The sequence below is a fragment of the Tenrec ecaudatus genome, chromosome 7 (genome assembly GCF_050624435.1).
Source record: "Tenrec ecaudatus isolate mTenEca1 chromosome 7, mTenEca1.hap1, whole genome shotgun sequence".
Classification (NCBI taxonomy): Eukaryota; Metazoa; Chordata; class Mammalia; order Afrosoricida; family Tenrecidae; genus Tenrec; species Tenrec ecaudatus.
In genome coordinates this window covers 130,149,726-130,176,375 of record NC_134536.1, presented here as the reverse complement: position 1 = coordinate 130,176,375, position 26,650 = coordinate 130,149,726, and the positions used below count along the sequence as shown (strand labels likewise).

General features: G+C 60.2%; 2 protein-coding genes across 3 annotated transcripts in view; both read right to left on the bottom strand.

The window, feature by feature from the left end:
• The window catches only part of TFEB (transcription factor EB), a 55,191-nt gene extending 42,138 nt beyond the window's left edge, over window positions 1-13,053 (bottom strand). Inside the window, exon 1 of one of the 2 annotated variants that reach the window (XM_075555125.1) lies at window positions 12,868-13,053. The gene's annotated coding sequence lies outside the window, so the exon portion shown is untranslated. Of the gene's footprint in view, window positions 1-714; window positions 863-12,867 lie in introns of those variants that run through there. The other variant, XM_075555126.1, reaches the window with a different exon arrangement.
• A 2,180-nt stretch (window positions 13,054-15,233) lies between these two features.
• On the bottom strand, window positions 15,234-23,624 carry PGC (progastricsin). Its single transcript, XM_075554103.1, has 9 exons — window positions 23,566-23,624; window positions 21,374-21,521; window positions 20,993-21,110; window positions 19,781-19,899; window positions 19,241-19,440; window positions 17,770-17,892; window positions 16,928-17,075; window positions 15,986-16,084; window positions 15,234-15,386 (listed from the first exon to the last, which is right to left on the bottom strand). Exons 1-9 carry the CDS (start codon window positions 23,622-23,624, stop codon window positions 15,234-15,236), a joined length of 1,167 nt encoding a protein of 388 aa, XP_075410218.1.
• Window positions 23,625-26,650: the final 3,026 nt, after the last annotated feature.

The following is a 26,650-nucleotide window of genomic DNA, read 5'->3' as shown; positions in this document are numbered from 1 at the left end:
AGATGCCGTTCTAAGCACCTGACCAAGGCCGAGTCACTTCCTACTAATAACGAGCCGGCAAGGTGGGCAATGTCATCGTCAGCCCTGATTTACGGGCGAGGAGCACAAGGTACTAGGTGGGTAAGGAACGTGCCAGGGCTGCAGAGCTGGGGGGAGGGGGCCAAAGGGCAGAGTACACCCTCCCCCACCACGGCCGGGAGTGCTGAGCTGCTCCTGCCTGGCCTCCTCTCAACTGTCTCCAAGCAACCCCAGCGAGCTGGGAGGGGGGTGTGCTCCTCCAGGTGCAGAGCCAGAGGTGCAGGGCTCTCCGCTGTAGGGCCGAGGCCCTGCTGGCTTTCGAACCACATGGCTTCCCTCCCACCATCGTGTGCCCCTCTCGAAGCCTGAACACAGGCTGCCCTGAGCCACCTGCTCCCCAGCCTCCCTCCGGCTGCTCTCTGCCGGGCCCAGCTCAGTGGTCCCTTTGCTTCTCCTCAAAAGATAGCCTGCCCAAGGGCCCTGTCCCTACACTCCCACCTCCTGAGGACATCACACAACACAACACTACCATAAGCACTGCCTCGACACACCACCCGCACACATGGACTCCATACACACGCCCCCTACACACATAGGCACGAACGGAACGTGCACACCTGCCGCCCACCATGCACAAAGCCCATGCACACATGCCCTTGTACACCACCACACTCACCCCCTCATACCTCCTCATACCTGGGAGAGGGAAGCCCCCCGGGGGGGGGCGACCCCGAGAATGCTCAGCTCCACCAAGGGCCGGAGCCCTGGGCAGGAGTCCCGCCCCAAGTCGGACCCAGTTGCCTCATTTCCCCCAGCACGGCTGCTTCTCGCCCAGCCCCCTGCAGCCTGGGCCTGGGCCTCGGGAGAGGAAGTTGCACAACCCCCTGGGAGCTCAGAATGTGGCTGAAGATTACTCATAGCCACACGCCCAAAGGGCCCCTCACACCCACAGCCCAATCCCTGCAGGCCTGCTCCCAGCTCCAATCTCGTACCCAAGCCCCAGCTCCAGCCTACGCTGCTGCTCCCGCCATCCATTTGAGCCTCTCTGTGCTGCTGTCTGCCAGCCACACCGTCTGATCGCCTCAGACTGCCCCAGGCCCCAGCACCCCAAACTGAGATGGTCAGCTATCACCCCAGGCCTAGTGGGGACTCAGCTGACCCCACACCCTCCCATGCCTTCCGCCAGACGCCCCACAGTTCACCGCCTTCCTGCCCAACCACACTTCTGCTCACCACCCTGAAGCCACGCACATTACCACCAAGTCCTGGGGACAGCCCTGCCACCACACGCTGTGCCCTTTGTGGGGAACTGCTCCCGTGCCCTAGTGACTTGAGAGGGCCTCAGCCCCCACAGACCCTCTCTCCCAGCAGCCTGGGGGAGGGGAGAGGGAGAAAGAGCATTGCACTTAGGGCTTCTTTCTGGTGGCTAAAGGGTTCCACTTCTGTCAGAAAAGAGGGGTCTCACTGGGCTCTGGTCAGTCACCACCCCCTGAGCGCGCATGGCATTTACTGAGCCCTTTCGGGAGAGCAGGAGCCCTGGTGGCCCGGTGGCTAGAGAGCCAAGCTGCTAACTGACAGGTCAGAGGTTTGAACACACCGGGTTTCCTCTGAGGTTCGCTCTTCTGAGTAAAGATTTACACGGCCTTGGGCACACTATGGGGATGCCCCTACTCCGTCCTATGGGGTCACTCAGGAGCAGTGGGTTTGGAGGCTTGTTGTGGTTGCTGTTTTGGGTTTTGTCTGGGTTTCCTGAGGGCTAGAATCAGCAGGGGAGAGGGCAGAGGGGGTGTGGGGAAGGCTGGGCAGGTCCTGGCCCCTGGGGAAGGCGGGAGATGTCTCAGAGTGAGGAGAACCCTAGAACAGGAAGTCTGAGAGGCCCAGAGAGGACTGACCCAGATTCTGGCCCAACCCTGGCCCTCCCAGGGAGAGCAAACCACAGAAAAAGTTGAGGTCTCGAGGGGCCTGGCTTGGGGGTGCAGTGCCCCTAACAAAGACCTCTGACTCCCGCCCCTTACCATGTGGGGCCTGGAGCGGGGCTCCTGATAAGGACATGATATAAGCTTCTCTTATCACCCACAGCCTTGGACTCCCACCTAGCTCAGGACAAAGTCAAAACATGGCTCAGCCTGGGCCCCAGGAGCTGCCTGAAGAGCCCTCATTCCTGCAGGCCTCATCAAAAGGGGGGCCTGCAGGGCGGGTGCCCGGCCCTCGGAGGCCTGCAGAGCAGGAAGCAGGGCAGAGGCTCCCACTGGTCATCTGACTGCTCCAGCTCCGTGGACAGTCACGGGAGAATGGCCATGTCAGGATGCCCTCCCTGCCTGGGACACAGTGGCCTACGGCCCCTTCGCATGAGACGCCTCCCAAGCGGCCTCCTGTGCACCCATCCACTGCCCAAGAGCCCCGTCAAGGGGAGGGGCAGCCATCCCCATCGATCAGACAAGGAGACTGGGTCTCAGAGTCCTTCCCGGAAGCCCCGCAGCAAGTGCCTGGCAAGCCTCAGCTCCCTGGGTTTCTAGATCAGGATTCGTCAGGGCCGGCGGTGACAGGTGGGGCCGGCCACTGTCTAGCATAGCAGTGTAGGACTACTTTCTGCACAGCACCCAAGAGGCGAGCCCCTGCTGATTCTAAATTGAAGGGTTACCTGCTGCAGGTCCCAGCCCTGGCATCTCCCTGCTCCCCTAGAGGTGTGCCAGTCAGGGGGCTACTGTGGACTTACAGCCTCCAGCCAGAGGCACTGTCACTGAGAGTTCCCCACCTCCCCCCACCCCACCCTCCAAAAAAAAGGACCACTCTCCCACCGCCCTCTCCCTGGTGTTCAACATCACAGCGGTCTCTCAGCTGGCTGGATCACACAAAGTTATGGGCATTCGAGTAAAGTTTTGCGCAGGACAAATATCTGCTTATAAACTGCTTCCGTGTCGCCATGGCTGACGGCTGATTATGGATGTCGGTGAGCATGCACCAAAAGGCATCTAGTCATAACATGGGAGGGTGTCCGCAAATCACCCCATGAGTGCCACTACCGCACCCTCCCCGGGGGGCTTGGGGGGCAAAGCCTCAACAGTCGAATCACACCAAGTGTCGGCAGTGGGGTGGAGGAGGCACTCCGATATGTGGCTAGCAAGGAGCAAACTGGTATGACCACTGACCCAAGTATGTACTAAAGGTGAGGGATGCATTGTACCCTGACCATTCTACTCCTGGACAGATACATACTCTGGAGAACTGAGCCCTGGTGGCGTCAAGGGTTGTGTGTGGGGCTGCACACTGCAAGGTCAGCAGTTCAAACCCATGAGCCACGCCAAAGGAGGAGGAGGAGGCGATGTACTCCTGAAAAGATTTACAGTCTTGGGAAGCCAACGTATGGGTTCTGCTCTGCCCTGTCACTGTCAGGTCACAGTGAGATGGACTTGAGTCATCATGGGACATCCAGGTGGAAGCCGGAAGCACAGGCAGGGTATACGCTTACCGCATTATTGATAGCAGCCAAAGGCACAAAGCAACCCAAATGTTCATGGATGCAAAGGGAGAATGGGTTCAAGTCCGGTGCCTGTTTATACAATGAAATGCTCTACAGCAGCGAACATGCAGCGAACATGAACATACAACCGCTATCCACGACCGCATGGCTGAATTTCACGAATCGTCTGTGCCACGGGAACCACTTTACAGCAGCGTGGATCCAATCTGATTCCCTCTCTATCCAATTCGAGACCAGGCAAACTACGGTCTGTGGTTGCTACGGGACACAGACATGGGTGGCTCCACTCTAGAAAAGCAAGTAGCAGGTGGGTGGCCCCCTCCCTCCCTCTCAGCAGCCTGGACACCTCCCGCCCCACCAGGAAGCCCCTGGTCCTGCAGAGGTGGCTCCAGGTGAGAGTCTGGTGATGGGAGGGCTGAGAATCTAAAGCCACATCATGGAGGTGGCCACCCTGGCCGCAGACCCATTTGCAGAAACGTGGGCCTCTGTCCACTGAACAGGTGACGGTGCACCTAAGTCCCTGTCTAGGCTAGCGCTCCTTGTGGAAGGAGCCGAGGTTGTACTCGATCACCACCACCACCAGCCTGCATGGCCCACACAGTGACAGACGCTCGGGAGGTGTTGACCCCATGATATGCTCCGTGCCTCAGTTTACCCTCCTGACAGTGTGGGGGCAGGACCCCTCGTTTCACGGCTCGGCGAGCATCCCAGCTAAGTCAGCCAGAGGCATGCTGGCAGGGACAGCTGGGAGCACCTGGCTGGAGCCTGGGAAGGGACAAGAGGCAACAGGGGTGGACAGTGTAGTGTGTCACCTCCTGGCCACTCCGCACCCCTAGGGACTGTGGGGGGCTGATGCAGCTGCTGTCCCAAAACCAATTATAAACAAGGCAGAGGACAAGCTGTGACTTCCCTTGGCAAACAGGAGAAAACAAACCAGGGCCCCGCCCCACAGACCCACAGACAGAAATGGAATGGGGGTGGGGGGGTGCTGGACACCAGAGGTGCTAACACAATCTCTGTGGGGAGGGACAGACTGTGAGCCCCAAGCCAGAGTGCGGTCGGGCTTAGGTTACTGGGGGGTGGGGGAGTGTTAGGATGGGTCAGGGCGGGACCAGAGAGCTCAGGACCTTGTCAGCTGTGGACAAGGTCCCCGGGAATTAGCTGTGGGGGATAGGGGGGCTGCAGGGCAGACACCATGGGCAAGAGCTTTCATATCCTCGCTTCGGGGCACATTGTAGGGGCTCAATTCACTTTCATTCATTCCATCGATGTTTATTGAGTGTTCACTAGGTATGAGGCACTCTGTGAGGCGGAGGTGGTTCAGTGGTAGAATTCTTGCCTTCCAGACGGGAGATGTGGGTTCGAAACCAGGCAAAGGCACTTTATGCTCAGCAAACACCCATCTGTCAGTGGAGGTTTGCATGTTGCTCTGGCACTAAAGGGAGAAAGATGAGGCTATGGGCCACGGGGACAGTTCTGTCCTGTCCTATAGGGTCTCTTGAGAGCTGGAATTGACTCAATCGATGGCGGTGAGTTTATGATGCTGAAGGAGCCCTGGTTGTGCAGCGGGTTGAGCATTGGGGTGTTAATGGAAAGATCCATGGTTCAAACCCACCAGCCACCCTGATGGAAAGAGATGAAGCAGTCTGCTTCGGTAAAGATTTACAGCCGGGGAAATCTTTAGAACAGTTCTACATTGTCCTACAGGGTCACAATGAGTTGGAATAGACTCAATAGGTGTCAAGTTTTGGGGTTTGGCTATTATTATTATTATTAGTTATGATGCCAAACACTCTGGACAGAGCTTTCGGACAAACCAATAAAACCCCACAGATCCCACAAATGAATCCGCAATCCACCACGGAAACGGCGCAGGGCCAGGCGGTGCATTGTTCTGCTGGGCACTGTGGTCACCCACTCCTCGGGGCCCACTCGGTGGCAGCTAACAACTTCTAGGTGCATCGGGACGTGGTCCCTGGCCTCTGCTCAAGCCTCCCATTCATCTGCAGACAGGTGGGCGAGGGTGCATGCTCTCAAGTCCCACCAGCTGTGGCTGCCGGAGGCACCGCTCCAGCTTCCAAGGAAGATTCCCCGCCTCCACTGATGAGCCTCCAACCAACCCCTACCTCATGCCCCCAATTTCGACCACAGAAGGAAGGGAAGAAATACCTTTTATGCCAGTTTCATCGCTTTTATTACGAAAAAGAAACGCAGTTCGAACATTAATCAAGTCCTTGGGGGTGCCCAGGTAACACAAGCTGGGTCTTTCAGCTGCCGAACTGGACAGCAGCGGGGCTCCCTCCTACCTCCACAGCCCCATTCTGCCAGCACCCCAGGAGCTCTGGGCTCTGCCTGGAGTCCTGACTCCTCTCAGGGCCCAGGTTGTCCTCCCTGGTCCACTATGCTGTGTCGCACACCAAAACCCAAATTCAATCTAGGCCTTCCCCCGGTTCTAACTCTGCAGCCCTGTGGGTTTACAAAACAAGCGGACTCGGGGACCCTATATCTAGGGCAGGGAAGCACTGCCCCTCTGGGTTTCTCCGGCTCTATAACTTGGCGGAAGCAGACAGCTGCTCTCACGGCGTGGCTGGTGGGTTCGAACAGCAGACTTTGCAGCTAAGAGCTCGGTGTACAGTCCACTTGGCCTCTTAGGCTTGTGCAGATCATGTTCCTTAAGAACAGGTGTCTGCTGGAGCAATGGTTTCTTGCTGGGCTGCTAACCAAGAGGTCGGCGGTATGACCCCCCCCCCCCTCCAGCCGGTTGGCAGGAGCAAGGCCTGGCAATCAGCCCTCATAAAGATGGGCAGCCCTGGCAGCCCCCTGGGGCAGTTCTACTCGGTCCTAGGGGCTCACTCTGCATTGGAATCAACTCCACTACAGTGGGTTTGGTTGCCTTCGACGAAAAGAACCCTGGTAGTGCAGCAGTTAAGCAACAGCAAGGTTGGCAGTTCGAACCCACCAGCAGCCCCACGAGACAAAGATGTGGCCATTTGCTTCCGTCAAGTTGACAATCTTGGAAGTCCTAGCGGGGAGTCCACTCGGTCCTGTAGAACCCTTGTGAGTCGAAATCGACCGGATGGCAACGGCCTACCTGATTCGTTAACCCCAAGGTTGGTGTTCGGAGCCCTCCACCTGCAGCTGCTCCGACCCATGACTGTGGTCCTGAGGGCTTCCTTTGGAGCCCTGCACTATAGTGGCTCCAATGCACACAGTCGGCGGTTTGAAACCACCAGCAGCTCCTCGGGCCAAAGTCTGGCCTTTCTTCCTACCCTCCTGAGCAACTACAGCCTGGGAAACCTCCGGGGGCTGGTGATGAGTCCGCCGTGCCTTGGTGGTGGGGAGCTGGGTTTGGTTTTATAGGGTTTCTGTAGGTGTCGTCTTTATAGGTGGTGATGCAGTGGTTTAGCGTTCAACTGCTTACCCCAGAGTCAGAGGTTTGAACGCCCGGCTGCTCCTCAGGAGACTGATGAGGCTTGGAAGCCCTCTGGGACAGTCCACCTCCGTCCTACAGGGTGGCTCTGAGTCCCAGGTGACACCACGCCAGCGGGCTGGGTTCGTTGGGCCTATCCCCCGAGTTCCTCTCGTAGGGCTCACAGTCACAGAACCCCCAGGGACGATACTGCCCTGCAGCGCCGGGCTCGCGGGGAGCTGGACCGGGTTAGACAGCAATGGGTCAATGGGTGGGGTTCAGGGTGGCCATCAAGAAATGACATTGGAGTCACCTAGGTGGCGGTTGTGGTGGTTGTGCCAGTGCCTGGGGCCCTCCCCTAGAGACCTGGAGGCAAGATTGTTTTTTTCACAAGCCCCCCAAATGATTGTGTCTTCAGCTCCAGCCCTAGTCAGCTGGAACAGCCTCCTGGTGTCCGTGGAAAGACATGCCTCGGTGCAGAGCCGGGCTTGATTACAGTGAGGCAGGAGGGGAGGGCGAAAACAAGGCTGGGGGCAGGGCTGGGCACTTGGGTTTCTGGCCAGAGTCTGGTGGCATTCCTGGACTGATGCATGCCTCTGTCTCACTCGGGACCTCTGCTCTGTGCTCAAGCTCCAGCAATCTGGCCCAAGGCAGCTAGCCAGGGGGCGACCAAACCTCACTTCCCCTCCTCAGCCCACACTTCAAAGCCAGGGTCAAGAGCCCACCTGTTGCTCCAGCCCCTGGTGGCTGCCCTCTGCTTCACACCCCTCAGAAACCCCTCAGCGAAGCACTTCCTGTGGGTTTGATAAGTCCCTATCGCTGGGATCTTATCTCTGCACTGGGTCACATCTCCCACTCAGGGGCCAGGATCTCTGGGGCACAGTGGAGGGGCGCAGAGGGCAGCCATAGGCCAGGGGTCTCAAAAGAACCACCAAGGTGGCGACGCTGTGTCCCCTGTGCGATCTCATTAGGGCCAGAGACCAGGCTGGGTGTACTGCGGAAGCACTGTGTCACATTTCAAGACAGTGGACACACCAGGCCTTCATTTCACAGAACGTTCGCTGCTTCCATTTGCTCCCTTGAACAGGAGATGTGAAGGGTCTCCCTTGATGAGCTCTAAGAGTCCAATAGGATAATGGCTACCATTTGGGGGGCTTGGCACAATTCTAGCGCCATACACACGCGGATGGGACTTAGCTGACCCTGCAGCACTATGAAGTAGCTCACTCACTGTCATCGAGCCGGTTCCCACTCACAGTGACCCTGTACGACGGAGTAGAACTGCCCCTGTGGATTTTCAGACTGTAAACCTTTATGGGAGTGAAGCGCCTTGTCTTTCTCCCACGGAGCGGCTGGGGCTCCGAACTGCTGACCTTGCATCTAGCAGCTCAGTGCATAACCACTGTGCGCCACCCGGGCTCCTCCACTACTGAGTGGGTGCAACCAAAAGGCTTTGGAATCCTGGTGGTGTAATGGGTTATGTACACGTTGGGCTGCTAACCGCAAGGTCGACAGTTCAAAGCCTCCAGGCTCTTGGTGGGAGAGAGACAAAGCTTTCCACTCCTGTAAGGAGTGACCATCTCAGAAACTCACAGGGACAGTTGCATAGCGTCACTGTGCTGTAGGCTCACTATGCGTTAGAGCCAACTTCACCTAGATCCACAGTCAACACTCGGGAGGTAGCAGTCAAGAAATCAGGTGATGTCTTGCACTGGGCACACCTGCTGCACGAGACCCTCCTTAAAGTGCGAAGGAGCAAAGCCGTCACTCCGAGGGCTAACGTGCACCTGACCAAGTTGTGGTATCTTCAGTGGCCTCACACGCCTGTGAGAGTTGCATAGCGGATAAGGGAGACCAAAGAAGAGTCGCCGTGCTTGACTGATGGTGTCAGAGAAGGAGATGGGAAGTGCTCTGCACCTTCAACAGAACGAACCGATCTGTCTTGGAAGAAGTATGGCCAGAGCACTCCTTAGAAGAGAGGATGGCAAGACTTCACCTCAGGTACTCTGGACATGTTAGCAGGAGAGGCCAGCTCCTGGGAAAGGACCCGAGGCTTGGAAAAGCCAGTGACAGAGGAAGACCTTCGATGAGCCAGATGGACACAGCGGCTTCAACGATGGTGGTAGGATGGTGTCGGTCTGGGCGGCGTTTCATGAGGTCTGACTGAATAGTATCTGTCACCTCGCTTTATCACTGGGGCACACTAAGGGCAACCACTAGAGAGCTGGGATTGGGATTTCCATGCCGAGGAGTCTGTCCAGAGCCCCTGGTGACATGGCACCCGGAGGCACAGTGCTCCAGGTATGTGTTGGCCGTGGTGATGCCCCAAGAACTGGATCCATTGCTCCACCAGGATGAGCCTTTAGCTACAGCTTGAGAGATGGACCTCCTAAGCCCTCCGACCTCTCCCTACACCACACTCTTCCTTCTTGCTGGAAGCCCCTCGCTCGCTGGTGCTTTTACCATCAATTCGGAAGAGGGCCCACAGACCATCTGGATCTGGAGATATGGAAACTGAGGCCCAGAGGGAGCCTGCCCCAGCTACACAGCTGATCAGAGCAGAGTAGGGTCCCCTGCCTCTGACTTTCACTGCAGTCCTTCCCCCCACCTCCATGAGTCCCCACATCTGATTAAACAAGCCTACAGAGGGTAGCCTGCTAAGCTATTGTCCCAGGCATGGGGTCAGGCCCAGAGGCCATCAGTAACGGGTACTTCCTCCCTTCCAGGGACATCTAGGGTCTCTACATAGGCCAGAAGCCCTGTCTGAGACAACCTCCTCCCCTGGCCAGGCATGGCAGGCTCTCATTAGGGGCCTTTGAGGATCCTGTGGGGCAGGGCCTTCGCAAGATCCCATCCCTGCTCAGTGTGGGAGACCCTGGCTGGGGTGAAGAGGGCTCCCAAGACCCACCCCCCACCTTTTTAAGGAAGAACTCCTAGCCAACCCAGAAGTGTTCTTTGTTAGGGATCGTGAGAATGTGGGCATTGGAATCCGTAGGACCTAGCTTAGAATCCCAGTCTGGCTGCTTCCAGACTGTGTGACTTTAGGCAACTTGCTTAACTTCTCTGAATCAGTATAATGGTGATTGGTACAAAGATCAGTAGAAGGTAAAGAGTCACTCCTGCTACGTCTAAAGAGTAAGTACGTCATAAAAACTGACAACTCTGGTGAGCAACTGAATTTTGTTCAAATACGGTTGGATTGTCGCCGAAGGGGCCCTAGTGGTATAGTGGTTACGTGTTGGGCTGCAATGCGCATGGTTGCTGGTTGGAAACCACCGCAGCTCTGCTGGAAAGAGACTGGGCTTTCTACTCCCATAAACAGTCACCGTCTCAGAAACCCACGGGGGCGTCGCTATGAGTCAGCATTGACTCGAGGGCAGTAGGTTTGGTTGGGGTTGGTTTCACAGCATATAGGAAACAGGCAGGACTTCTATGAATATCATATTGTGTTTCAAAAATACCTGGATACCTATCACCTCAGAACGACACGTGCAGATCCGCACCAACTACACCAACCCCACAGTCCCACAGCCTGAGTAGGCTTTGATAGCCCTGTCTTTGGAAGAGACACTCAGTACCAGGCCTATGTGATCACAGCCTCCCAGGACAGGGACTTTGCTGGCAGCTCTGGGGAACCTGAACTCCCTCCCTCCTGTCTGAGGCCAGCCGGGTTTCCCTGGTGGGTTGCCCCAAAGAGGGCCCCAAGTACAGCATACCCTCCATTCTCAGGGCAAAGGCCTGGCCAGGTTTTGGGGCCAGCTGTGGTGGGGAAGCCCCTGCTGCTGCAGAAAGCAACCTGACTTTGAAAAGGAGGAGAAGGAAGCAAGGAGGTGGGAGTGGATGGGGGTGTGGGGCAGGTGGACAGCCACTCCCCCTGGGCACAGGTGCTAAGTAACTCTATTAACTCCCCAGATCCTCAAAGGCAGTCAGGCTTGAGGGATGGGAGCACCTTCCCACCCACTTTCCAGCTTCCCAGAAACAGGCCTCACTAGCAGTGGGCACTGGGCACCCATCTGCCACCAACCCAGGCCCACCCATGACTGGGAGTCACACCACCCTCAGCCCTCGGGAACCCCACTGGTCCTCCCTGGAGTGACAGCTCACCTGCAGGGGCTGTCCCCTGCCCCACCCCTAAACCCGGTCCATGAGACTGGGCCCGGGGAGACTTGGGGTTTTTGGCTTCACCCCAGAGAGCGGAACAGAGTACAAGATAGAGCTGCAGCCTCCTCACCCACCAATCGCTCCTCTCTGGCCCTCTGCTTCAAGCTCGGCTTGCGCCTCAGCGGCCAGAGAGGGGGCCGCTCATGTTGCCCTTTTTCCCAGGCTGGAGGAACTGAAGCAACTGTTGCAATTGGCCCGCAAGTCCATGGCTAGCTCTCTCTCACCAGACGCGAGCTCCTGGAAGGCAGGGCGCACCGAGAGCCGCCCAAGTTTGGATCTGAGCGCATCCGCATCTGCTCGGAGGAAGCCCGAGGCCAGCCTGCAGCAGCGCCCAGGGGCCCGGAGAGCCAGGTCTTGAACCAGAGCCAGCGGGTGCGGGGACGTGAGCCCACCTCCCCTAGGTGTCAAGGTGGCCCCCACAGGCCTCAACTCCCTTTCCTCGCTCGACTAAGCACCCTCCCCTCTGTTGGGGGCGGATGGCAGGGCGGTTATTAAGTGACACTTCCCCCAGCGAGCTCGAAACCAAAGTGCTGCGCCCAAGTTTAGTCCGGGACCGTCCCCAGAAGCGACAAGCGAGGACGTAGGCCGGGGCCGACCGGGCCAGGGCGCGGGGCCGGCGGGGGCCTGAGTCGCGGAGAGCCCCGGGCCGAGCGGACGCTCGCGCGGACAGCCCCGCCCCGGGTGCCCGCCCTTCCTCCCCCGGGCGCCGGCCGGGGACGCGCCAGGCGGCTGCGGCGTGAACCTGCTCGCGCAGCCCGGGGCGGCTCTGGGCAGCCGTGCGTGGCGCCGGAGCCGCAGGCCGGGAGGGGGCCGGGGGGCGGGGGTCCGGCCGGGTGCGCCCACTCCCCGCGCTCCCCCCGGGGGCGGGCCTGGGTACGGCGCCGGGAGGGGCGGGGGTGAGGGAGCGCTGATTTGGGGGACGGGACAGCCGAGGGTGGGGCGGTGCGGACGCTCGGAGGGGGAAGGGGGTGTGCTTTCCGGGATTCGGGACCCGGAGGGGGGCGGAGGGAAGGGCTCTCGGGGAAGGGGGCGGGCGGGTGGCCCGGAGTCCAGGGGAGCGCAGACAGAGGAGGGGGGGCGCGCGGAGTCGGGGTTCCACAGGTCGTGGACTGAGACGCTAGGGAAAGGGACTGTGCTCGCAGGACCCCAGCAGCAGCAGCGGCCCCGGGTGGGAGGAAGGAACAGGCGGGAAGATGGGGGGGTGCGCTTCCACCGGCCCCAGCCCAGCCCGGGGTGGCACCGCTGGGCCCTCCCACTCCGCGGGACCATCTGGGCGGGGCCTGGCCCGGCCGACTCTGCGCCCCGCACACCTCCTCCGTCCAGACCCCCTCCCCGGCGTCGCCCTGCCTGGCCGAGTCCCCACGGTGGGATTCGGGGTGGGGGTGGGGGGCGCAGGGCGCTCGGGTCCTTCAAACTTCTTGCAAGTTCACTCCCACGCCTCCCGCCCCGGCGCCTCTCCGCTCCCGGGAGGGGAAGGCCCATGCCCGCCGCGGCCCCTCCCGCCCGGTTACATAAGGTCGCCTAGAAGCCGCCCCCGGCCCGGGCCTGAAGGAAGGGCCCCGAGGGGCTCCGGGGTTCAGCCGGCGGCGCCGATCGGGCCACGCGCCGGGCGCCCCGAGCAGGAGCGACTGCCGGCCGGGCGGGTGGGGGGCGGCGCACTAGGTCCCTCTCCCCTCTTGGGCCGGCACCCCCTCACCACCCCACCCACCTGTCTCGCCCCACGGGATGGGCCCGGGAGAGTATGGGGCGGGAGTTCCGGGCCCTCCGAGCGCCTGCTGCGCCCCTTGGCCCCCCTCACCTCGCTCTGAAGGTCAGTCCGTCCGCCGCCCGCGCCCCGCCGCTCCGTCAACTTGTCCAAGTTCAGGTGCCCGGCCGGCCCCCCGAGCTGTGGCCGCAGCCCGCTCCTAGGAGTCTCCGGCTCCGCGCTACCCGGCTGGCCCGCCCCGTCCGCCCTTCCCGCCGCTGCTGCCCGCCGCTGCCGATCCCTGCGTCCAGCCCGCGGCCGCCGCCTCCGCTGTCACGGAGCCCCGCGCCCCGGCTCCCGCTGTCACTCCGCGCCCACTTCCCGCCTTGCCCGGCAGAGGGCAGCACCCGCCCCGGACGCTCCGCCCCACCCCGCCCCGCCCCCTGCCGGCCTTCCGCAATGCCCACCGGGAAGCGTAGTCTCCTCGACGGCCGCGCCGCTAGGCACGCCGGGACTTGTAGTTCCGCTTTTCCGGCTTCGTTTCCCAGAATGTTGGCTTTTGACTCGGAACCTTCCTTTCGCTTCGTTTCGTTCGCTTTTGCAAATATACTTTCTCATCTCAGCCAGTCATGCTTCGAACCAGAGTTCACTGCAATATTATGTGGCCCGTGTGACCTGCAGCAGGCCTTCTTGCGGGAGATGGGGGAAATGTGGAGCCGGGACGGTGCCCTGCTCTAGTCGGCAGGGGGGCACCTGCCTTGCCCTCCTGGTTTGGCTGAGGTGCCCATGAACTTGGATCCCACAGTTATGCTTCCCCCGCTGCTTGGGACCAGTCTGGCGAACCCAGGACCAGACCAAACCTGTTGCCATCTCGAGTCAAAAGCCTTTGAGACCAGAATAGAAACTGGCCCATCGTGTTTCCCAGGGTGTACGCCTGGGCTGCCGCCGCTTTCTCTCCGGAAACAGACTGCCTCCGCTTGCTGCCGCGGCGCGGCTGGTGGGCCCCACCACCCACTTTTCCCTTAGCAGCCTAGCCCCGTCCTTCGAACCCATGAGCAGCCTAGTGCTTTCTGCATCACAGTCTTTCCTTTACATAGCCCCAGTGATCCGATCCCAAAGGCCAGCAGTTCGAAAGCACCAGCAGCTCCGCGGGAGACAGATGGGTTTTCTACTCCCGTAAACAGCGACCGTCCTAAAAACTCAGGGTCGCTATGAGTCGTCATCAACTCGGCAAGGCTTTGGTTTGGGTTGTCCCTCATCGGCCTAAGCTTGCAGGCGCCCCGCCCGAAGCCCCCTGTTGCCAGAGCGAATTTTTCTAATCTTTCTAGAAGTCAGAGTACTGGGTTTTGTTCTCTCCTTCCTCCTCCTCCTCCTCCTCCTTCTGTCTCTCCTCCACTCCAGGGGCCCCAGGTTTCTGGGTACTTGACTAGGAATCCCTAAGGAGAACAGGGATGCAGCCCATAGAGACAAGATCTGGGCAGGTGAGCTGCCTGATGCCCACCTGATTAAGTAGCTCTCCCATTTGTCCACAGCTGAGGGCCAGCCCCCCCCCCCTTCACATACAAGTCACAGGATGCAGGAGTCCAAGTGACAAAGATGATCAGCTCCATCAGCCCACCCCTTCCCAAGTCCTATGGAACTGGATCCTGGCTGCACTGCCCTCCTCTGGAGAGGACCGTGTGATGATGGTGACAACGGAGCCAAAGCATCCAAGCTCACTGCCAAGTACCGGCGGCCCACGGCTGGCTGGCCCGTGTCAGACCCCTAGTCACACTGCGGGCGGTGGGAGGGCGGGTGTGGGCGCAGTGGTGAGGTTGCTGGCTTGGTTCTGTGGCTGTAGTTAGGTGGAGTAGAGCTCATCATTCTCCCGCTCCTGGCAACACCTCCCCTCCCTGCTGAGACCGCAGAGACCTGCCTGAGTGTTCTACACGGCCAGCTTTACAGGAGCAGATCGCCAGGGCTGTGGGTTCGAAACACCAACCTTCCTGTCGGCAGCCAAGCACTTAACTGTGGTGCCACGGTGCTCCTGGTTGTGGTGGTGTGTGAGGAATAGCTGCACTTTGGGGGCTGTCACACGTAAGCCTTTGTGACCATCATGAAAGTAAGGCCCCTCTGATGTCACTTTTACTGTCCCCTTCTCCAAAGGGAAGTGGAGAAGAGACGCCGAGCCCCAGGGGCTGGGCAGGGTGTGTGAAAGGACCATCCTAAGCCTGATTTGTGCCCCACTCACCTTAGAGTCTCACGCCCACCCTCCACCCCCCGGAAGTCTCATAACTGCTACGAGCCCATCAGAGACCCTCGCTGTCCCCTTTCCCCTGAGACCAGACCACGATCCGTCCTCCCAAAACAGAAGGCTGGCCAGCATGAAGAAGAACTATTTATTGATAGAGAGGATCTGGAGTCTAGGCAAGGAGGGCAGGTTCCAGAGAGGAAGCAGAGGGTGGGGGGCCAGGAGGAAGGAGGGAGTCCCGGCCGAGGGTCTAGGCGGCAGTGGCGAAGCCCACCCTGTTGTTGCCCATGTCGTAGACGGAGTAGTAGGACCTGAGGAAGACGTCCCCGAGGATCCACAAAGGCTGGCCGTTCTGCGAGGGCAGGTAGGTGGGCTCGACCCCCACACTGCAGTAGCCGTTGTTCTGCTCGACAGAGAAGGGCAGCGCTCATTCCCTCATTCCGCTCGCTGGACCCTGCTCAGTGCTGAGCCCAGGTCACCGAGACGGGGCCCAGGAGTCAGGGCCCCTACCCAGAGGCTCACGGATGGTGGCAGCCCCCAGCGAGGGGCTGGTGGGCGGACTTTCTGCAGTGGGCGGGTGTGGGCTGCAGTGGCCTTCTGCAGGGTCCCCTGGCCCAGTGCTGGGAGGGAGCCTGCTCGCCCAAGCCTCCCTCGGAGCCAAAGCAACATGGATTCTGGCTGCAGCTTCACCCCAACCGGCTGCGCAGCCTCCGGTCCGCTACTGAAACCTCTGGAAATCGACTCGATTTCCTTTGTGAATCGACCTCCACTTTCCGTCCCAGCACGTGTGGTGAAACTCAAACCCGACAGCCTGGGCATGGTGCTTCCCCGCATAGCGCCATGCCTCTCCCCACGCGACCATGCGCATAGCCAACACGACCACACTCATCGCCTGGGCAGCCTCGGTCCAGAGGAGGAGCCTCCCGGGGCCAGGCAGGGACATCACACCCTATGGGGAGGCTGGGCATTTCTGGCTTCCCACCCCCAGGGACTGGGACTCACGTTGAGGATGTAAGCGGAGGGGGGCAGCGGGAACTGCACGCCGTTGATGATGAAGGTGAGGGTGGGCAGGTTCTGGATGTTGTTACAATTCACGACAAACTGTGGAGGAGAGCAGGAGCCAGCTGAGCGCACACGGCACCCAGCACACGGCACCCAGGCCGCTTTGGGCATGGGAGGGGCAACACCGAGGGTCAGGCTGGGTAAATAGAGCACCCAAGTGTCTGGGGAGACCCATGCGACACCCCCAGCACTGTGAAAACACTGCTGTAGCCTGAATGTGCCCCACAGGCGATCTCTCTCTCTGTCCTTTCTCTGCCAGGGCCTCTGAAGCACACAGAGTTGCAGGAAGGACCGCCTTCCAAAACCCTTCCCTTAGGAGTGTGTTGACAGAACAGACTCTGCTGGGCACAGGCCAGAGAGCAGGGGCCTCTAGAGAGGTGCTAGAGGGGTGGAGGGCTATGAGGAAGGAAAGGGCCCCCCTTGATGCTCACTTGTTGCCCCACATTTATTGGAGAAGGGGGGTGCTCTTATCCCAAAGCCCAGCAAGCGTCAAGTCTACTTCCTCCAAATGACAGGAGCTCAGAAGGAATGCTTGCCTGCTGGCCATCTCCGCAGGACCCCTGAGCATAAACCTCTGGCCCCCCCCAAGTCATCCTCCAGTACACCCCCGCCCCCGCTGTCCCCACGCCAGTCTTCCCAGCCACCACGGCGCCCTACCCCCTACACACACACACACACACACACACACATACACACACACACCTCCAGAGTCTGGGAGTAGCTAGAGGCACCAAAGGCTATAAGGGAGCCCCTCACCCCGAGTCTGCGACAACGGGCCCACACCTCACAATCGAGAGGATGGCGCAGGACAGGGCAGGGTCTCGTTCTGTGGGCACAGAACTGACCCAAGGCCCTCACAGCAGCAGCAATGGGGGGACCCACCTGTCCATACTGGTCCTGCTGGGCCCCAGTGGCCTGCAGAAGGGCGCTCATGTACTGCTGGGGCACAGTGAGCAGAGAGGTGCCCGTGTCCACGATGGCCTGACAGCCCTGGGAGCACCAGCCGGAGGCCTGGCCGCCAATGAGGAACCTGACAGGGACAGGGGGCATGGGCTCAGCACCCCACCAGCTCAGGGCAGCCGAGGGGAAGTCAGCACCAGATCCCGAGCACCTTCTGCAGGGCCGATCCCGCCAGCCACTGCTTCCCAGTCTACCCCAAAACCAAAATGGGCATCGAGCCCATTCCCACTCACAGCGACCCTGGAGGACAGGGTACAACTGCTCCTGTGGGCTCCCGAGACTGAAACGCTTTGCATGGGGCAGAATGCCCTGTTTTTCTCCCTTGGAGTGGTTGGTGATTTTGAACTGTGGACCTTGCAGATCCCAGTCCGACTTGTCACCGCCAGGGCCCCTGAGAGTCGGCCAGGGCCACCTACATGCCGCGCAGCCTCCCTCTCAAACATCCCAAGGAAGGTTCCTGATACATGAAAGCAGAACCATCGGCTCTATAAGGGGGAGGAACAAACAAGGCCCTCCCCCCTCACCACCCCACCCCCGGCTTCCCATCTGGAAGCCCCTGGAGGCGGACTGCTGGTCTCAGTGGTCAGGACTCCACGTCCCCACCCCGCCCCTCCTCCCCTGACCCCTCAGCACAGGGCCCCTGTGGCAGCATTGTGGGCAGCATGGGCACTGGGGTGGGGGAGGGGTCCTCTTCTTCCCACCCACCCAACATTGCCCGTGTGTTTGACACGGGGCGCCCACTGCCACAGGATGCCCACACTCACTCCTCAATGCCGATCTGCCAGTAGAGCTCCTGGGTGACGGGGGCCCAGTAGATCTGGCCGGTGTACAGGCTGTTGTCCACACCCCCGAAGGTGAGGGCCCCCCCGTCCTGAGAGCTCGGCTGACTGTGGGAGACAAGGGGCAGTGGCTCAGCAGGGGGCCCTGGAAAAGGACCCCCTCACTTCTCTGCTGGGCAGAGTACACAGAGCTCTGGAGTCCCCGGAGCTTCAGAGGGAAAGGTTGGAGGAAGAAAGGACTAGAGATGGACGTCCCAAAACACAGCCACGGAAAATCGCCTGGAGCCGGATTGGCTGGAGTCTACATCCAGGGTTGGAGGCCACACACAGCCTCCTGCCCTGCCTCTAGACGGGGGCTCTCCGAGGACAGGGCTCCCGGCACCTCGAGACCAAATGCTGCTGCCCACAGAACAGAGTCCAGCTGCCCCTCCAGCTGTCACACGTCACCAGGGGCCCCTCTAAGCCTGCCCGTTCCCCCAGGCCTCGTGAGAGGTGAGAGAGGGCCAGCCCATGGTTGGTTCATTTGGTTTGGTGTGGTTTTCAGAGCTGTCTGCTGACGGGGTACCCAGCCTGTGGAACAGGGCACTGTCGCTGAAGACCCCTTGCAGCGTCCCCCTCCACAAAAGCCAAGTGTGCCAGCGGCATTCACCCAGAGTGACCCGGTGGGCAGTCACATCCCAGGGACCCAGCCCTGGAGAGTGGCATCTAAAGGACCTCTAGCAGCACGGGCACTTAGGTGCTTGGCTGCTCGGCAAAAGGTTGGTGGTTTGAACCCTCCCAGGGGCTCAGCAGGGGGAAGATCTGGCCATTGCACCGTCAAGATCCAGAGGGGAAAAACCAAACCCACAACCATCGACTCGATTGTGGCTCATAGTGGCCCCCGTGTGGCACAACTTCACGGGAGCCTCATCTGTCTCTTGCGGAGCGGCTGCTGGGTTTGAACTGCTGACCTTGTGGCGAGCAGCCCCACAATGACTGACTCCATAGCACCACCAGGGGACCCCACCCTAGAAAACTTTGTGGGATGGTTCTGCTCTGCCATGTGGGGTTCCTGGGATTAGAGAATCCACCCCATGCACCCAGTTGGCTCATCCTGGAAGGACAGTCAGGGCAGGCTCATCCCTAAAGGACCTCGGCTGGTGTCTGATGGTTGGGCATCTGTTAGGCATTGGACGTGAGTGAGGTGTAGGGTTAGGGAGCAGCAAGGCCTGGCTAGAACCAGAGACCGAAATCAATGAAGCATCGATTACCGTACACGAGATGGGCCCAGAAGAAGGAGAGGAGCTGATAGGCTCTGGGCAGGAGGTCAAGCAGCTGAAAGGGGAAGACTGGAGGCAGCTCCCAGACAGAGTCTGGGAGGTCTTAAACACCAGAGCATGGGGCCTCCGAGGTCCAGGGCCTCAGGGGGTGTGGGCTGGGAGCTGGGCACAGGTACAGGAAGGAGGGCGGTCCTCACCTGCTGAGGTAGAAGCTGAAGATGGGGCTGGTGAGGGCGTTCTCCTGCAGCATGCCCTGCAGGGCGGTGGTGGCTCCCCCCATGGACAGGGAAGGGTAGGCCATGCCCATGATACCATCAAACTGTGCGTAGACAAAGTTGGTGCCAGGCTCGGTCTCACTCAGACCGAACTCCTGGTTGGGGACCTGGATGCTCTGGACCTGGAAAGGGCAGAGAGGGGCAGGGGTGTGACAAAGGGGACCCCACCCACCTCCCTGGCAGCCCCAGGCCTCTCTCGGTCTCACAAGTCTTGCAAAAGCCGCCTCTTGTCCAAGCCATTGCATTGACCCCCTGCCCACCCCCTTCTTCTCAGGGCCCCCTGCAGGGATTCAGAACCCCTGGAGGATAAGGAGAGTCCGCCTTGTCCATGTGCTGGCCTTTGGGTACATGGAGACGTTCCTCCGTCCACGTCAAAGTGTCCACGTGTCTTCAGAAACCCAAGCCTGGCCCTGGTCACGTGCCCACGCCCCTCGGTGGGAGCTGCAGGCAGAGCTCACTCACAGTCAGGGTGTCGTAGCCGAACAGGCCGGTGAGGCTGCCGCTGCCGTACTGCAGGGAGAAGGTCTGCCCATTGGTGGAGTAGGTGGAGGACTGGCTGGGGTTGAATCGGTTGTGGCCAGCTACAGGGGTGAGAAGAGCAAGCGGATGAGTGGGAAACATCTCCCCTGTCTCTGCCCATCCTGGGGGCCTCACCACCCCACCCCTCACAGAGGAGGGCTGGGCTAGCCTTGACCTCAAAGCCCCGTCACAGTGCGGATGGACCTGGGTCTGTCCCATGCCTGTGACCTCCCTGTGGGCACGTTGCTGACAGTCCAACGTCTTAATCCTGAGCCGCAGCATAGTGCCTGACAAGGGCCCAAACCAGACAGTATTCGCTGCCATCGAGTCAATGCCGGCTCAAAGAGACCCTGCAAGACTGGGTAGAGCTGTCCCTGTGGGGTTCCGAAACTGCAACTCTTTACAGGGGTGAACAGCCTCATCTTTCTCCCATGGAGCCTCTGGTGGTTTTGAACTGCAGACCTGGCAGTTAGCAGGCCCATACATAACCACTACTCCACCAGGGCTCCTAGGGGCCAAGCAATTACTCATCAGATGAAGGGCTGCTGAACCGCTGGCCGTCCCAACACGCCCCCAGCCCTCTCCCTATCCTGAAGCTGGTCAGACTGGGAACCAGCGATGTCCTGAGGGGAGACAGGGAGGGACACCAGGGACAGAGGCACCGAGAACCCAACCCCCAGGGATTTAGAAAGGACTGACAGCTTTAAGGACAGGGACATTCCCTGCCTCTCAAGCGGGAACCAGAATGGGCTCACCCCCTGTCTTGTTTTCTCCCACCCCCAGGAGAACTCTGGGTGAGGCATGCTAAGTAGCGGAGTCAGGGCTGGAGTAGGATTGGGTGAGGAGGAAGGGGTGTGGTTTATCCGTGGGGGGTGGACGGGAACAGAATGGAATCGAGGGCCACAGGTTAGAGTGGCGTGGGAGGGTTGGGGTGCAGTAAAGCTAGGGATATGGATTCTTGAGAGGAAAAGACCAAGGGGACCCCCAGTGACGAGGCTCTCCAGCTGGCTCGGCCATCCTACGTGACCATGGACAAGTGCCCGGTTGCCACTCTTCCCAGCCACCCCTCCTGGAGTGGATCCCTTCCCCAGAGAGCGGCAGTCTCCAGCCCCACGTGCCCACCTCTGCCCTGCCCCATCTGCCCCCAGCACTCACTGCAGGCCTGGCTCTGGCAGTAGACAGAAGGCACCCACAGGTTGGAGGAGCCGGTGTCAAAGAGGACCAGGAAGTTCTGGGGTGGGGTCCCGATGCTGATCTCGCCAAAGTAGGCGGCCTAGGCAGCCGGTGTGGGGGGCAGGGAACGTAGCAGGCTGTTAGCCCTGGAAGGATCCAGGGGCACATGGGACCCCGAAACTTCCGTGGACCCAGCAGAGACGTGACAACCCACACCAGAGCGGAGACGGAGTTTTCCCTGCAGCTGCGGAGAGCTCATAAGAACACCCCGCCCCGCAAGCATCCAGACCCCCTGCCACCAGGTTCTACCCAACAGCCACAGGGAAGAGGGGCACGGAGGCAGGAGGGGGCGCGGGGACTCACATCCATGTAAGCCATGGGCTCGTAGACCACGCTGAGGTCACCGAAGTACTTGCTGCCCCGGTCATACTTGTGGGTCTTCAGGTACTCACTGAGTAAGCCCTTGTCCTTCATGGTCTCTCGGATGGACTTCATTTTCTTCAAGGGGACTCTGCAGAGGGGCTGCATGTCAGCCAGGGCCCACTTGCCTTCCTGAACGCCCCAGGAGCTCCCCGCCTCTCTGTCTGTCTCCGCCCTGCGCTCTCTCACCCTGAGCCTCACTGCTGCCTACTCTACTCAAGTGACTGCACTTGGACGTGTCTCCAGCAGCCTCTCCCGCGGGGGTCACTCACTCACTCTGCCTCTTCTCCCCCTGCCTCTCTCCTGCAGCCCCTCCTCTTTCAAACCTTTTCAAACGCCTTGGTCTACAATTCAGAGACCCACGCTCTGCACCTATGCATGCCCCTCCCCCCCCCAGGAGTCTCCTAGCTCTCCCATGTCCCATCACCTCTAAATGCCACCCCCCTACCGGTTTCAGACATGGTGGCGGGGACACACACACACACACACAGACACACACACACCAAGAGAGCCTCCTGCTCTGGCAGGTCCCAGGTACCTGGCTGGATGTGGCTGAGCAGAGCTGAGCCAGCACTAAAGTGGGGCTCGGGCCCCTGCTATGGAGTGTATGGCCTGGGTGGACAGGTGCTCTTCTCTGGAGGCCATGGTCATGGGGAAGCTGACCCAGGGGTTTAAAGCCCAGCTCAGCTCCAATCAGGACCTGCACAGCTACACACACACACACACACACACACACACACACACACACCCCACCTCGGGCCCTCCCCTAGGCAGCCTGCCTGCTGCCATTGCCCACCCAGACCTTCTGCAGCCTTGGGGGTTGGGGGGGGCTGTCCCTGCTCCTATACTCCTCTATCGGATTCCCCCTTGCCTTGGGACCTGGAGACCTCCAGAAAGTGTCCCCTAACCCACTGTGAAGACAATAAAAGCGGCATGCTAACCGCCTCTGCAGAAGCCGCTCAGGGCCTTAGCCTCTGCATGCCTCGGTCCTGGTGGCCTGCCAGCAGCCTTCTCGAAGTCCCTCCCGCGAGCCCCACCAGACTTGGGGGCCTCACTCTTCGCCCCCTCCCACCCCACCTCCTACTCCTTAGCATACAGAGACAGATATTTCCTGCTCAGCTGAGTGTGGGAGTCTGACAGAGTGGCCAAGGAACATTTGACCCCTGTTTACGTGCTGGGCTGCTCATTTCAAGGTCAGCAGTTCACAGCCACCCACGAGCTGCTCCGTGGGAGAAAGACTTGGCTCTCCACTCCCGTAAAGAGCCACGGTCTTGGAAACCCTCCGAGGTAGTGCTGCCCTGTGCCCGGGGCCGCCCCAGGTCAGAGTGGACGTGCTGACAGCGACTTTGGAGCCCAGGGGGGACGTGGGTCAGGGGGTGGGCTGCTAACTACAAGGTCAGCAGTTTGAACTCACCAGCAGAAAGGTGAGCCTTTCTGTCCCCGTAAAGATTTACAGACTGAGAACCCCACCGGGGCAGCTCTGCCTTGCTGTCTGCGGTCCCTGTGAGCGGGCATCGACTCTGAGACAGTGAGCTGCGAGGAAGGTTTGCTTGGAGTCTCTGGGAGGGGCAGATGGCTGAGGCTCACCACAGTGAGCTGAGAGATGGGCAGTTCAAACCCAGCCACAGGGACCTAGGTAGATAGGCCTGGTGATCTGCTGTTGGAAACCCCATGGAGCTGATCTACTGCACACCCACGGGACCACTGGTCTACACATACACACACAAACACACACACACACACAGAGCCTCTGGTCTTCTCCACACCCACAGAGCCACCATGAGCTGGGATCAACTTGACAGCAACTGGTGGGGAGCCACATCCAGAGATCATTGCACTTTAACCCCCACCTGCCAATCAGAGAGGGCCAGCAGTTGTTTCTGAAGTTCTTAGTTCGGGTCCATTGTTTCTCCTCGGATAGAGGAAGAGGCTGGCCCTCTCCCTTGGACTGGATGTGTCCCTAGGACAGGGCCTGTGCCCTGCCCCCCATCTCCAAGTCCCACCCTACACCAGCAAAGGAGCCTTCCATGCCCCCTGTAAGCAGAGATGGGTAGGGTCTCCCCTGCCTGAGCTGTCCCTCAAGGGGCTCTCCTTGCCGGAGCAGGCTCCCTGCACCAGCCAGGACCCAGACTCACTTGACCACTGCTGCCTCCAAGACCTGGAGGCAGACCAAGGCTGCTAGGAGCCCCTTCATGATGCCGATTCCCAGTTCGCCGCAGAGGAAAAGTCACTGCGAGTCCTGCTGGCCGTGAGTGACAGCCTGAGCAGGCCTTCCCCCTTTATACCCGAGGGACGCACCCAGACCCTGACTCTTGGCCCTGAGCAAGCATGACCGCCACCCTGTGTACCGGGCGCTGCGGGCACCCATTGTTCCTGTGTGCGTTTCCACGCACGTTTCATCTTATCGACTTTTTCCGACGAGCCCTGGGGGCCAGGAGGTGTATGAGATAAGAGAGATCAAAGTGGCCATCTGGCCAAGATTGCTTTCTGGAAACCAGAGGCGTGATGTAGCCATCTTTCGGATGAGGGGCCGGAGAAAGCCGGAAACAGGGCGAGGGACCTAGGATGGGCAGCCAGGCGGCCTCAGCCTCAGCGCTGCTGCCACGTCAGGGTGGGCCACTCTTTGTGGCCAGTGCTGTTGGGGTAGGTGCGTCCCCGAGCGGTGAGCGGCATCTCCAGCCCGCAGCAGCCCCCAAGGGTAACCATCAGCAATGTCTCCAGGCACGATTGAACATCCTCTGGGGCGCCAAACCACGAAGGCCTTGTGGCCCGTGGGAGGAGGAGTCCTGGTGGATTGACCCTCTGAGGAGCTAGGAAGAATCAAACGTGAATACATTTCAACCCTAGAGGCGCCCCGCTCAGGAGCCCTGCTGGTGTCGTGGTTATGAGTCGGGCTGCCAGCCTCAAGGACAACAGTTCGAAACCGTCAGCCACTCCATGAGAGAAAGACGAGGCTTCCTGCTCCCATACAGTGACAGCCTCAGAAACCCACAGAGACAGTGCTGCCCTGGCCTCGGGGCGCTGTGAGTCCGAATCGACTGGAGGATGGCTGGGAGTTTGGGGTTAGAGGTCTCGCTCCGGCACTGGATCGCAGCGCCCCAATCTCCACCAAAGGGAGTGTCTGAGGATGGGTCAGCAGCCACGGTGGCAGTGCCCAGGATGGTGCTGGTGGCGGCCATGATGGTGGGGTTGGGAGGGCTGGTCCTGGTGGGGGAGCCAGGGCATCCAATGGCAGGAGTCAGAGTGATTTGAGGAGGTCCAAGGTCAAAGAGGGCATTTGGCGAGATTCTCGCCTTCATGTCTTTCTTGGACAGGCGTCAGGACAGCCTGGCAGCAGGGCAGCCTGTGACTCTCAGATCAGACTGGAACAGCCAGGGGCCTGGCCCCGGGGCAAGAAGATGGGACTCCTGCTCTTCAACTGCCTGCCCTGTCCTGCCCCTCGTCCCTGCCACATCTGGTTGTTGGGACTGTGACTGGTGCGTGGCAACCGTGTGTGTGTGTGTGTGTGTGTGTGTGTGTGTGTGTGTGTGTGAACAGTCCCCCACAGGGTTCCCCTGGCTGATTTTCAGAAGTAGACCTCCAGGCCTCTTTTCCAAGGTCCTCTGGGCGGAATCAAACCTGCAACCTTTGGGTCAGCTGCGGAGCACGTGAACCAGGGGTGCCACCTGGGGACTCGCCCTATGCTCTGCTCTCGGGTTCTGATCCACCAGGTTTTCACTGGTCAAGGTCCAGAAGGAGATCAACGGGCCTGTCTTCAAGGCAGCTTCAGGTGGACTTGAACCACCCACCTTTGGGTGAGCAGCCGGCCACCTGAAGCGTCTGCATCACTTAGGGACTCGCTGTCAGAAGAACGGCAAGGGAACCGAGGGAACCGAGCCCCTTGTGGTCAGGTCTGCCCCTGCCCGTGCAAGCGCCCGCACTGCAGAGACCTGCTCTCGGGTTTCCTCGCCCGTCACATGGCCGGGACTTTCTTCCTCAGTGCCGCTGGGTGGGTTTGAAGCGCCGACTGGTTGGTTAGTGGTCAAGTATCCACTACTGTCCCTAGTCCTCCTGCAAGGCCTGCATTTCCCAGGGCCTCTCACTCAAACCCTGCGGTCTGGTCGATCCTGCCTCTACCCCTATCTCCAGGTCTCTCTGTGCCCCTCCACACACGGGCACTCCCAGCCTGAGGTGGCCTGGAGCTGGCCCAGCACCTGCCGACCTGGCACAGGTACCTTCTCCATTTCGGGGTGTGTGGAAAAAGTCCTCTAATGCCAACACCCCTCTCTGCCACCTCCCACCCCGCACTCAGGGCTCCACACAGGCTTGTCAGGCCCTTAGGCCCCAGGTGAGAGGCCAGCACTGGGCCTGCCAACATGGAGTGAAGCCAGCCAGTGGGGGATTTTCCACTCTGGCTACAGCCTGCCCCTGGTCAGCCAGAGCCCGGAGCCTCCCCCAGCCCTGTGTGGGAGGGCACGAGGACTCCAGTCCTGTGGGGGCCTGGACACGGAGGGCATTACCTGGCTGCCTGTGTCTCAAAGCCAAGTCAACGCCCATGCCCCCTGCAGTGTGCGAGGCTGTGCCGCCTTCCTGGGGGCTGGGCAGGGATGTCCAGAATTGGAAGAGCGAGCTAGGGGAATTTATAGGATCCTTGGGAATCTCACCACAAGTTAGGAACATTGCAGAATCACAGGGGGTCCCTGAAGTCTCAGGAGGCTTACCAGCCTCACCAGCATGTCCCTCCAACCCCCATCCCCTGAGCATCCAGACTGGCCGTCCCTAAGCCTCAGGCTGCCACATTGCTCTGACCATCCTGGCCTCCGGTGTCAAGCCAGGGCAAGCCCCTGTCTCCTCAACCCAATTGGCCACCAAGTCAAGCAGTCCCTCTGGTCCTCAGCTGACCCAAGGGAACCTCTGCCCCTGGCCTGCCCACCGCCCCTCCCAAGCCCCCGGCACTGGGAAGGCACACATCTCTCCTCTGCTCCCCACAGTTCGGCCCTTCCTTCAAAGCATCTCCTAGAGCCCGGGGCTCGTCTGCAGGGTCTGAGGACACCGTTGACGTCACCAGCACCAACTTCCCCCAAGGGCCTGCTTTCCAACTGCGCCCACACACCCTGCTGGCGCTCCCCCAGGACCTGGGATGCACACTGCCTGGGTGGGCATCCAGGTGTTTCCTGAGCTGGAGATGAAGTCTCTGGAAGCAGAGGCCTTTCGCCGGCGCCCCTGGGCCTGGCCCGGCAG

Excerpts from the sequence above, each read along its gene's own strand:
- PGC (XM_075554103.1), bottom strand. The coding sequence starts at position 23,624 with ATGAAGGGGCTCCTAGCAGCCTTGGTCTGCCTCCAGGTCTTGGAGGCA. Across the intron at positions 17,076-17,769 it reads TGGCAGATCGGCATTGAGGA|GTTCCTCATTGGCGGCCAGG; the intron begins GTGAGTGTGGGC and ends TGTCCCTGTCAG. Across the intron at positions 15,387-15,985 it reads CCTCCGCTTACATCCTCAAC|AACAACGGCTACTGCAGTGT; the intron begins GTGAGTCCCAGT and ends TCTGTCGAGCAG.